We start from the raw sequence: 12,838 nt of genomic DNA, 5'->3' as shown, positions 1-12,838 counted from the left end.
TTTTTATTATTTAAATCCATAAAGGATTTTTAGGCTGCATTACTTTAGATTTGCTGGAACCGGGAACACTACTCCTAAAATACGATGTACTTGTGACATCGTAAAAAGAATGTCATCTACGCTAATATTAGTCCTGTTTCTTTCTCAATCTGTTTTCACAGTTTGTATCCAGACTAGATGGTGGATCAGCACCCAGAGATTATGCACTAAGTCATTTACACTATCTGACACAGCTGCGTTTAAAATTGAACTGGAAGTTAAGTGCTGGGCGTCCGGTCAGAGGAGAACTGGGCCCAACTGAGTCTGGTTTCTTCCAAGGTTTCTTTTTCTCCATTCTTTATGGATGGGGTTTTGTTTTGTACCGACACATGATATTTCTCAGGTCTGGGAGAAAGTGCTTCAATACTCAAAACACGGCACACCCAGCATCTCCAGGCAATTGATGTGCCACATAAGATGGCAACCAGTCCCCAGACAGTGATTGCTCCCCAATCAATGAGGGACGCATCCGTCACTAGCATCACGCAGGGACAAGGAGCTGGGCCCTGATTCAGAAACCAAGGTTTTCCTAACAAACCTAAGGCTCACACACATCGTCAGGGGGAGACCTTGATCATGCAAAGAGGATTTCCCCTCAGGGAAACCCCCTTTGGTCTTGAGCCACCACTGTAGGGGTCTCATGTACAGCAGGTCAGAGAGCATCACGCGGGACGCAGCTGCCATCAGACCCAGCAACTTCCTAAACAGCTTGACAGTGAGAGGCGATAGCTCATTGCCCTGTGACGGCTCACTGCCAGAAAGAGCCTAAGCTGACCGCTGATGAGACCCCCTTGGGGGTGGTGCGCTCCCCAACATAAAGATCAAGATCCATCAAGAAGGCAGACGAGGTAGGGTGCAGCGCTGAGGGCACTGGGGAGAGACGGGCACTGGAGACGGTTGTGGATGCTGCTCTACCTCAGAGGGGCCTGCCCTCAGTAGTCCTGAGCCCCAGTCTGTCAGAACTTCTTCTGCTGGGACCTCCTAGATGCAATAACAGTTCTCAAATAGGTCTTTGGCTTAGAGGTCCCAGCAGCAGAGCACAGCTTCGAGCTGCGACTCCGCAGCGGAGGAGTAAGCGAAACAACACTGTGTTTTTGAGCCTCACGATACAAGGAGCTTGTACTTGGCTGGGACTGCTCCCACTCAGCAGCTCCAAGACTTAGAGAGCGTTGCGGGAGGAACAGCTGGAACGCCGCCGCTTGTTTCCATGCCTCCTGAAACTTGTCGACGACAGAATTGACAGCATCGGCGAACACGCTTGAAGCGAACATCGGGGCGTCCAAGAGGCAGACCCTGTCACAGTCTCTCATTTCAGACAGGGTCAGACACAGATGTCTCTCCGCAGCCATTATCGCATTCATGGAACGGCCAATAGTGCGGGATGTCTCTTTTTTGGCACAGAGAGACAAATTAGTGGTCCTCCAGAGCTCAGCAATGTCATCTGAGCTCATTTAAGTCTTTGAGCAGGTCAGCCTGGTAAGCCTGCAACACAGCCATTGTATGGAGGCATGCAGTGGCTTGATCTGCTACAACTGCTCTGTCTCCACTGCCTCCTCGATCAGCTCGCACTGCGAATCCGACAAACTCACGGATCATTTGAAAGCTCCCTCAACAAAGAGCAGCTTTCCGGGGGGGAGCGTTCACAGAGGCAGACTCTCCCAGGCAAGCCACATATAGCCAGTGCGGCTCACACGGCTTAAACAACTTGCCTTTCAGTTTGCCTTTTCTTTTACCTTGCTCATAGTATCTTGTGTGAGTGATGGTGCTTAAGACAAACAACAGTAAATAGGAGATAAATAAATAAGAGATAAACAGACAGAGAGCGCTTAGTGTCTGGATGACAAAAAGCTGTCGCTGGCTTCGCCACTCGTGCCTTTATGCTTTCTTAGTCACCCACCCGGGATGTTACACTCTTCCTTCCTAGTGCGGTTTATAATGTTATTATTAGTAATAGAATTCGTAGTATCACAATTTTATTTATTATCACAATTATATATATATATATATATATATATATATATATATATATATATATAAAAAGACAAACAATATCTTAAGCACAACTACCAGTCCTAAGCTCAGACAACAAATATCTACCACTTTATAATGTAAAAATTAACACAATATCATACAGGTGCATCTTAATAAATTAGAATGTCATGAAAAAGTAAATTTATTTCAGTAACTCAATAAATAAATTTAATGCAGACAGACTGAAGTACTTTAAGTTTTTGGTTCTTTTAATTGTAATGATTTAGGCTTACATTAAACAAAAACCCACCAATTCACAATCTTAAAAAAATAGAATATGGTGACATGCCAATTAGCTAATCAACTAAAAACACCTGCAAAATTTTTCTTCAAAATACCTTCAAAATGGTATTTTAGTTTGGTTCACAAGGCTACACAATCATGGGGAAAACTGCTGATCTTCCAAAGAAGCTGGCTATTCACAGAGTGTTGTGTCCAAGCATGTTAACCGAAAGTTGAGTGGAAGGAAAAAGTGTGGAAGAAAAAGATGTACAACCAACTGAGAGATTGAGTGAACTTCACAAGGAATGGGCTAAGGCTGGTCAAGGCATCAAGAGCCACCAGCAATTTGGCTACAGTTGTCAAATTCCTCTTGTTAAGCCATTCCTAAAAAACAGACAATGTCAGAGGCACCTTACCTGGGCTAGTAGAAAAACTGAACTGTGAACTGTGTCAAAGCACTGTGTTAGGCCTCTTACATTACTGACATTGCAGTTTTTTGCTCTGTCTAGAGGCCACGTCTGCAGTCCTCATCCCTCTCTCCAGTAAGCAGTCAGTAGAAAGGTCTCTTTTTTTGACCTAAGTTGAATCTGTGACATTGATTTTGTTTAGTGTCTTAAAGGACAGGTCCACTGGAACATTTGCAAAAATATTTTATGGTTAGTCTAACCAGCATGACAAACATTGTATAAACTCATTCTTATAAAGATCTGAAAAGCTCATTTGGATTTTACAAAATTATCTTCATAGTGCAGTATTCGGAAAAGGGGACATTTCTTTTACCGCTGAGTTTACATACATAATATGAAGGGTCAAACAAGAACCAATTGAATAAAATGGAAATATAAATGGAAACTGTCAAAATATAGAAGTCAATCTGAATATATAATTATATGTCTGAATATATAGAAATAAAGATTACTAGGTTACTAAATCAGTCATTATACTGATATTCTTTGAATCATTCAGATCCCTTAATGGGGATGTTATCACTTTACAATTTACATTTACATTTAGAATGCCCTTTTTTAGATTATGCATGTTTTTGTTTTGTCATTGCAGAATTCATACTTGTTTTTTGGTTTTTTTTGTTATTCACCATAGAATTTCTACTAAATCAAATGTAGAATGGTCTAACAGCTGATTTCCCCACATACATAAGTTGTTTGCCTTTCTAAAGGTCATGTTGCAAACATTGTTTTGTTGATTCAGAGTAATAGGTGCACCTTCAGGGCTACTGTTACATCACTGCAAGCCGATTGTTATTGTCCATATTACAAAATATGTTGTTGAAGCAGATGATAATTACATCTTAATTAGTCACTTGTGGTATTATATCCACAGAGGAACACAGATGCGAACTGTTACATTTTCATTAATGACATCTAAAATAGTTTGCTTTTAGGGGGCCATTAAAATGTCAAATAATAATTAATCCTCTGGGAACAATCTGACAAGCTAATAAATGTTTATTAAAAACATCTGCTAATGAAGCAATTTGATAATGAAGTCCCAGGATGTTCCAGACCCCCTGTGGCTCTACTTCATAATGGGCAGTTTATTATTCTTTCTAGTCCAAAACAGCTCTGTCAAGTCCCAAGCAGTCTGCACTTGAATAAGTGTTTGATTTTTCAGTATGAAACATTACCTCCATAACAATAACAATATTTGTCAATACATAATAATAACTGTCAAAACATAAAAACGTTAGAAAATGTAAAGTGCCTTTCTGAGTTGAGTTGAAAACACAGACCCAGAATTATGATAGATGTCATAATTATATATAGTATAATTAAACTGCACTGTCCTCTTCACTGCAGTAATTCAATTACAGTTTGGTCATTGGTGGTGTGAGCAATTCACAAAGGGTTATTGCAAATGTCCCAGAGCATCTCTAAATGAAATTCTAATTAAATGCTCATTAACTGTGAATATGACCACTACAACTTCTTCCAGAGAGGGACACGTGTAATCATACTGTATCATATATTTGGGTTTATAGGCTATACTTGTTTGTCATATATATTATGATTCATCCATCAAAAAAGAAAGTTCTGTAATCATTTCATCATTTAAAAATAATACATGTTTACAATAATATGTTTTCCATACTGTTAAAGTGCATAGTGACCAGGGAGAAAGAATGTTAAAAAATTACCAGGTTTTTGAGTTAAATTTACAGACATTCCGTAGATTTACATGATCTTCTGTACCATAAACAGAATGTTTACAAAATTTCGACAAAATTAGTCATATCTTAATCTCTTTAAATAAAAAAGTGGTTTCTTTTTTTCTTGACAATTTCTCTGTCAGCTCCTGTTGAAGGCATTAAATGCTAAAACAAATAAAAATAATAATCAAATAAACAAATAGCATGGTGACACTTGTTAACTATTCACTGTGACTTTTCCCTCAATAAATGTTTATACATGTATAATATATGTACAAATGTGTGATTGCATGTGCATATTGAAAGGCAGCTTGCCCAACACACTTTCAGTATTTCTGCTATAAATCGTTGCAAAAAGTTTGATAATGACAATGAAGGCCCTTGATGATTCTGCAGGCCATTTTTGACCATGCTTTTTCTGCTTACTTTTTCAGCTGTTTTAGGCCAGTGTTAAATTGGTGTCAAGCATCAACGTATCTTTGTTGGTCTTTCTGGTTTGACAAGGCAAGGCACAGGGATTAAAGACTCAGAATATAAGGAGGCTTAAATTAGGTAATTATTTAAACACAGTTGATGAGACTAAACGGGGACAGGAACTGGTAAACCACATATGGGCATAAGGAAACATAAGGGAGGAAAAACACAGGACATGGGGACACAAGTATGATATTAGTTGTATTTTCACTGAATAAAAGATGTTGCACATTACTAGTGCTTGAATAAAGTTCTCTGGTGTCTTGTCAACTTATATAAAAAATAAAAAAAAATAAAAAGAGGATTTCAGTAACAGAAGGGAGGGGAACCATTTATTATTATTCATTAACACACCACTAGATGCCACTAAAAGTTACGCACAGGACTTTTAAGAATAAGAAAACTAACTTTAATAAAAACTTGCATAAAAAAGCATATTGGTCTATTTGAACCTGAAAAGAAAGACTGACATTAACACTGCATCCTTGATATGTCCAAAAAGTATTTAGTTGAATCATTTATAAAAGAAAGATACAGCTTTATCATTCTCTGCTGAAAAAAGCTGAGCTCCTGGAGACGTGCAGTGTGGGTGCAGAAAAAGAGCGTGATTGCGATGTGTATATAAGCTTCTTCAATCAGAACAATCCAATCAGAGTTAAAATAATAAATAAATAAAAGTCCCCTGTTGAAAACAAAAACAGCATATGCTGGTTAGTGTCACACTCTGGTCAAGGATACAGACTCTGAATTTAGGCAAAGGAGGAAGTTTATTTAATACAGGTAACACAAAACAAACACAAATAAATTTGGATATTACTTAGAAAGGAGTTCAAAAAGGTGAGTTTTGTTGTACTAATTATTTTCTGCAATCCATGCGCATTCTTTTATCGAAGAGGAGACATAACTTTATATTCCAAATCATTTATTCGACAGATGCATGTGATACAAACATCAGCTGCTGAGTTCATTCACACAAGAGAGTGTGTCCACACTCCAGGAGTTCTCAATATTTATCGTCGTCCCTCTTCAGTTCACACCCCCTCGAGTTATCTGACTCCATTGCCCATTCGGTGTCGTATCCTCTTTTCAAGAAAGCTGACCTCCTCATTCCATCTGTGACCTATAGAACCTGAAGAGAGACATACATGACCCCTGACCCTCTCAACTCCCAAGCATGCAGCTTGCTTATCACTCCTCTGCACGCAGACATAGGCCAGGGACGTTAGCTGACAGTTCCCCTAACATTCTTTTGCACAATATATTGCTTGCACAAATACCATACTACTTAAAAGATATATTTGCTATTTTGTATTTAAATACCATAGCTGATTATAATTGCTCAAAATAAACAGTGAATTAATACAAAACATTTGTATAAAAATATAAAAAATAAAACATCAGTAATATATGTATTCACAAAGGATAGAAAATATCCCACAGTTTAAAGTTCTTACCTTGTAAGCCAAGTGCTGAGGCAGAAAGAGTCTCACAGGCAGGCAGGCAGGCAGACAGGCAGATGACCAGAGCAGTCACTGTGTAACCTGTGAAGGAATGGAGTGAGCGTGTTATATGGGGTGATGGTAAGTGGTAAGTGGTAATTAGAATTCTGGAAATTGTGAACGTGATCAGATGACAGGATCAGCAGATGAAGGGAGTAACGGCATGACAGTTAGGTATGTTTTTAAGCTAGGATGTTGGTTTGAACTGGTTTAAACTGGTTCTTAATTGGTCATGTGCTTGTCCTAAGTTGGTCTTACCATCTTAAGACCAGCAAAGAACCAGCATAAACCAGCAACGGACCATCTTAAACCAGGAAAGGAACAGCTTTAAAACATACGTAACCAGCACATGTTGTTTTTTTTTCCAACAGGGCTGGCTATTCTAAGCATTATCATTGCAGTCGGTTTCTGTTCAGTCGTTTTCACACAAGTTTTTAAATAAAGTATGCCATAATAAAATGTGCCTCACATGGCTCTGTAGCATGAATAAAGCAAATCCATGTCTCCTGTAGCAAATCCATGCATTTTTATAATGATGACATAGGATGTATGTGCAGCACGCATGCCTCCTGAGATATGCTATAGTCTTGCGAGTTTGTTTACAGGAGTAAAGGAAGAAAAGTTTCTTTACTTTAGTAAATCCTCTGACAATTCTTCAGTTTGTATTTCTATGTATCTGCATTCGTCACCAATCACCCTACGCCGACATCCTACGTCACACACCAGGAACAACTTCCACTTCCAGCCATGTAAAGCACATTTTTATTGTGGATTTGTGTGCTTTATTTGATGTCTTGTCGACTGTTCAACAGAAACACTTGCTGATTGCAACAATATTGCTTGGAATAGCTAGGAATTTTTTATGTAACTCCAATTTATTTCAGATTTATTTGAAAGAAAAGAAAGTCATATATATATATATATATATATATATATATATATATATATATATATATATATATATAGGATGCATCAAGGGTGAGTAACAACTAATTTTCACTTTTGGGTGAACTAACCCTTTAAGGACTTGCTAATTTAGGAAACAGGCGTGGCTCCAGAAAATAGCATCAGATTATTTCAAATGCAAGCTCCCCCCACGCACATTGTTTGATTCACTGACAACAAGTTTTGAGATATCTGCATATTCTATTATCTATAAAATTAGTGCACATTTAGGTGTCTTTTACAGTAAGACTCACACATCTGAGTGAACATCTTAGAGGTAACATTTTTTGTAATGTTCTTTAGTTTTTTTTTCTATACATTTGAACCTTTTTTGATTAACCACATATTTGCTTAGAATTCTTCTTAGCTAAATTTGCACAATGTTTTGCATTTAAAAAACCTGCTGTGCGGAAATCCTTTTGGACTTTACAGTTTACCATCTTAAACAATATTTTGAAATGGAGAACCTTACATACAACAGCATTGTTTTGCAATTAGAAGGTCTGAAGGGGTCAGAGCAGGCCATGTATCCTGTTTTTACATTCTTCCTGCTTTTCTATGTGATAATTATGGTGTCCAACATTGGAATATTCATTCTCATAACATCACACAAAAGCCTACATGAACCAATGTACATACTCTTCTGTAACTTGCCACTGAATGACATTCTTGGCAATTCCATCATGGTTCCTCGACTGCTCATGGACATTCTAAAGCCAGCGTCTGAGCGCTATATCAGTTACGTTGAGTGTGTTGTTCAAGCGTTTTCTACGCACACATATGGCACAACCTCCCATACTATACTAATAATCATGGCTTTCGACAGATATGTGGCCATATGCAATCCACTTCGCTACCAAACCATAATGACAAACAAAATGGTTATCACACTGTCAGCTTTAGCCTGGGGTACAGCATTATTCTTCATTAGCATCTTGATAGGCCTTACTCTGAGGCTTAACCGTTGCAGGACTTTCATATCAAATCCTTTTTGTGATAATGCATCTTTGTTTAAGTTATCTTGTGAGGATGTGACTGTCAATAACTTGTATGGGCTGATATACACAGTACTGCTGTTTGGTTCTTCTATGGGAAGTATAGCAGTCACATACATTAAAATAACCACTGTTTGCTTAATAACTAAGAGTAAAACTTTGAACAGCCGTGCACTGAAAACCTGTAGCACTCACTTGACTCTCTATTTGATTATGCTCATCAGTGGGTTTATTGTTATAGTGCTACACCGCTTTCCTGTCTATTCAGATTACAGGAAACTTGCATCTCTGCTGTTTCATATCATTCCAAGTATTTTAAATCCAATCATTTATGGGCTGCAGTGCTCTGAGATTAGAAACATCCTGATACAGGTAGTGCATTTCAAAAGAAAAGCAGGACTGTGAAAGATGTTTTAAAATAACAAAACATTTAGGCACTTGGCAGAAAATCTATAATGACATACATTGCATAGCATTCAACATACACATTTATCAATAGTGTCTTTTCTAGGAAATAAACATATGACTTTGGTGTTGCTAGCCCCATGCTCTAGTGTTTAAACTACAGGAAAGTTTATTAAAATGCTGTAATATATGAAAATGCAGTGTTCTGTTTCACAAGATCACATGAGGTTTCACATGAGGTTGAACCAAACTGTTCATATTTAAGTTAAGGAACTTGAGCTTGTCTGTATTTGGTTCTTATTCATTCTTAATTACTCAAACCATACAATGTGTAAATATTGTTCATCTAATAATATGCTCTTTTATACAGTTTTTTTAATGTTTTGTCACAGGCATCATTTATATCTGTAAAATAAAAACTGTTCTGCTTTTGGATTATAATATAATTTTAATATCAGAAACAATGAAAACTGAGGTAAATATTTGTAGTCTTTAGCACAAGGATGAATTACTTGTGACATTTTAAATACAAACTTGTCACTTTAATAAATAGAACACTGCTACAATGAGATTTCTGTTGTCTCTCTTTGCTTATAGTAATGTCACATTCATTTGTAGTGACTCATACAACACAGTCTGTCAAAGCAGCTTTAAAAGCAGCTTTAAAATTTAATTTATAATCCTAACTTCAACAAATATGAGACACATTTAGCTTCAATAATTATGAATGTTACAAAATCAATCTGTTAAGAAAGGAGTCAGTTCAGCTATCAAACAGCTCTGCATTGACATCATCCAGGGAAAATTTGGAGGCATGGAAGCTAGATGCTTCTTCGACAAGCCTTCCTTCCATTGTACAGCTGCACCCAACCATCCACCTGATCTAAAAGAAAACATGATCAACACCAAATAACCTTCCTTCATGTCTCCATCGTTCTGATTTTTAAGCCCATTGTATTTTTTATTTTTTTTTGGTGAGCAGGGGTCATCATTGGCACTCTAACTTGCAGCTAAGATTACTATATTATAAATGTTATTTAGATCACCTCTGCCATTTACAGAATCAAACATGACTTTTAAGCAAAAAAAACAAACTTTTTAATTTAAATTTAAATTAAAAAAGCAAAAACATAAGACATATATCCTGAAGACCAATTCTGACAGGAGATATCTAATATATTCAGAGAGAGAGAGAGAGAGAGACAGGTGAAGGTGCCGTCACACGATTCATCGCATACAAAATTTTTGTTTACATAATGTGTGTATTTTGTTGTGTACACACATGCATGTACAGTAGTGTGAAAAAGTGTTGGCCCCCTTCCAGATTTTATTTTTCATGTTTGTCACACTTTAATGTTTTAGATCATCAAACTAATTTCAAAATTAATTAAAGATAAAACAAGTAAACACAACATGCAGTTTTTGAAATAAGTGTTTTCTTATGAAGAGAAAACAATATACAAACTCACATTACTCTGTGTGGAAAAAGGTCTTTCCCCCCAAACCTAATAAATGCTTGGACAACCCTTAGCAGCAACAACTTCAATCAAGCATTTGTGATTACTTGCAATTAGTTTTTTAATTAGGACCAGGTGTGGCAGGAATGAGGCCTGGGTGTGGCTAGAGAAATTGAACTCAGGTGTGATAAACCTTAATTTAAAAACGGCATATTGTGTTCACATGTGTTACATTTAATTAATATTTAGATGGGATCAATTTAAAACATTAAATCAGGACAAACGTGCAAAAAATAAATAAATAAATAAATAAAAGTGTCACCAAGCCAGCAGAGGGAGCCTTTACCTCTGGATGATTTGTGATCACTCCCTCTGCTGCTACTTCCTGTTTTAAGACTATAAATTCTGAAGCAGGCCCCTCACCTGCAGGTTGCATTTATTGATTGTTGTTTGTTTCTAGTTAGCCTAGCCCTGTGTTTCCATTGTCATAGATTCTTTGGTTTTGACCCTGCCTGTCTTTTGATTCTTTGATTGTTTGCTGCCTGACCTGACCTCTGCCTGTTTTTTGGACTCTGTTGTTGCCTTGCCTCTTATACTCCTGTTTGCTGTGTTTCGACATCTGCCTCCTTTGACCATGCCTTCATCAAATAAAAGCCTGAGAATGAATCCGGGCGCCTCAGACCCCTCATTCGTGACAGAATGCAACCTCAAACCAGGATCCAGCGGCTTTTCACCCGATCCATGGCCAGGTAGGCACCTCGTAATATCTTTACTAACCCTCAAGCAGGGCACCCGATCACTTGAGGACTATACCCAGGAATATCTGGACCTGGCTTACCTCTCTGACTTACCAGACTAATTGTTGATTAAGTTCTTTTTAATCAATCAATCAATCATTTTTATTTATATAGCGCTTTTAACAACACAGGTTGCATCAAAGCACTGTACAGTATAATGACAGGGATGTATAATGACAGGGATGTATAATGACGAAAGTGACCAATTTCTTATTAAATGCAGAGACGGTCTCTGTAGTCAATTCAACGATAGTCACTAGAAGTTAAGTGTCCCCAACCAAGCAAGCCAGAGGCGACAGCGGCAAGGAAACAAAACCCCATGCATACAGAATGGAGAAAAAAAAACCTTGGGAGAAACCAGACTCAGTTGGGGTCAGTTCTCCTCTGACCGGACGCCCAGCACTTAACTTCCAGTTCAATTTTAAACGCTGCTGTGTCAGGTAGTGTAAATGACTTAGTGTGTGCGTGTGCGTGTGTGTGTGCATCAGGATCTGGTGATCTGTCGACGGGCGCATCTAGGTGTTCTGGTCTCTGATGAACATAATCTCTGGGTGCTGATCCACCATCTAGTCTGGATACAAACTGTGAAAACAGATTGAGAAAGAAACAGGACTAATATTAGCGTAGACGCCATTCTTTTTACGATGTCACAAGTACATCGTATTGTAGGAGTAGTGTTCCCGGTTCCAGCAAATCTAAGTAATGCAGCCTAAAAATCCTTTAACGGTTTGAATAATAAAAGGTGTGTTGGTGTGTTATGTGTAGGCTAAGTTAAAAAGATGTGTCTTTAATCTAGATTTAAACTGGCAGAGTGTGTCTGCTTCCCGAACAGAGTTAGGGAGATTGTTCCAGAGTTTAGGTGCTAGATAGGAAAATGAGAGAATAAATCAGCCACTCAAATCACGACTTGTTCGGGAGGGTCCACGTGGGTCACTTGCACAGTTTGTGGAGTTTGCTTTAGTGACTGTGGGGTCAGCATTCACAGCATTCAGCCAGTTACCAAGCTGGCCGCCTGCCCTGCGCCGCTTCCCAAGATGGCCGCCTGCACTGCGCCACGTGCGCTCCGTCCACTGACCGCGCCACGTGTGCTCCGTCCAGTGCCCACGCCACGTGCGCTCCATCCAGTGCCCGCGCCACGTGCGCTCCATCCAGTGCCCGCGCCACGTGCGCTCCATCCAGTGCCCGCGCCACGTGCGCTCCCTCCAGTGCCCGTACCTTGTGCGCCGCCTCAAGTTATCCCACCCCCCCTTACCCTTGCCACATGCCGTCAAAGGATCCTAGCAGCCCCTGTGCTCACCATCGGGTGCTCGCCACAGGTCTGCCGGTCTCCATCGCCACCGTGGGTGGAGGATCCCTCACCTCACCATCCCGCCTCTGAGTCCCGGACTCCACCTGGCTCGTAGACCCGTCGGCTACCCCTAGGCTCCTAGCTCCGTCCTCAGGTCCATCAGGCCACCAGCTCCACTAGGCTCCATCGTCCTTCCGGCTCCGCCTTGGTCGGTCATCAACCATCCGTCGCTTCGGGATTCCTCTCTTCCGGCTTCGCCTCGTCCATCCATCCCTCCGGCTCTGTCAGGCTTCTCCTTCCCTCCGGCTCCCTCCGGCTCCAGCGTCCCATCTCCGCATCCGTCGCCGAAGCCTGTGGCGTCGCCTTGGTCCTCCAGCACCTCTGTGTCACCCTGGCTCTTCGGCTCTTCGCCTTAGTGTCCTCCACCACCTGCTCCGCCAACGTTGGTCGTCGGTCGGTCCCATGGAGTCGATGACCACTCCTCCCTCCGTTGGCTCCACCGTGGACCATCATGGCTGG

The 12,838-nt window shown here is 39.7% G+C and overlaps 1 protein-coding gene across 1 annotated transcript; it reads left to right on the top strand.

Annotated features, from left to right (window-relative positions):
* The first annotated feature begins 7,835 nt into the window (after nt 1-7,835).
* LOC122326011 (olfactory receptor 52D1) lies at nt 7,836-12,409 on the top strand. The gene is made up of 3 exons (XM_043220684.1): nt 7,836-8,184; nt 8,314-8,744; nt 12,305-12,409. The coding sequence occupies exons 1-3, from the start codon at nt 7,836-7,838 to the stop codon at nt 12,407-12,409; spliced, it is 885 nt and encodes a 294-aa protein (XP_043076619.1).
* The last annotated feature ends 429 nt before the right edge of the window (nt 12,410-12,838 follow it).

This window comes from Puntigrus tetrazona, chromosome 21 (assembly GCF_018831695.1).
Source record: "Puntigrus tetrazona isolate hp1 chromosome 21, ASM1883169v1, whole genome shotgun sequence".
In the NCBI taxonomy this organism is placed as follows: Eukaryota; Metazoa; Chordata; class Actinopteri; order Cypriniformes; family Cyprinidae; genus Puntigrus; species Puntigrus tetrazona.
Note: the sequence above shows the minus strand (reverse complement) of the source record. Positions and strands in the feature narration are given on the sequence as shown.

Bases quoted from the DNA above. Each gene is read 5' to 3' on its own strand.
- LOC122326011 (XM_043220684.1), top strand. From the start codon at position 7,836: ATGGAGAACCTTACATACAACAGCATTGTTTTGCAATTAGAAGGTCTG. The intron at 8,185-8,313 runs TAATCATGGCTT...TCATTAGCATCT, and splicing joins AACCTCCCATACTATACTAA to TGATAGGCCTTACTCTGAGG. The intron at 8,745-12,304 runs GTAGTGCATTTC...ATGCCGTCAAAG, and splicing joins TTAGAAACATCCTGATACAG to GATCCTAGCAGCCCCTGTGC.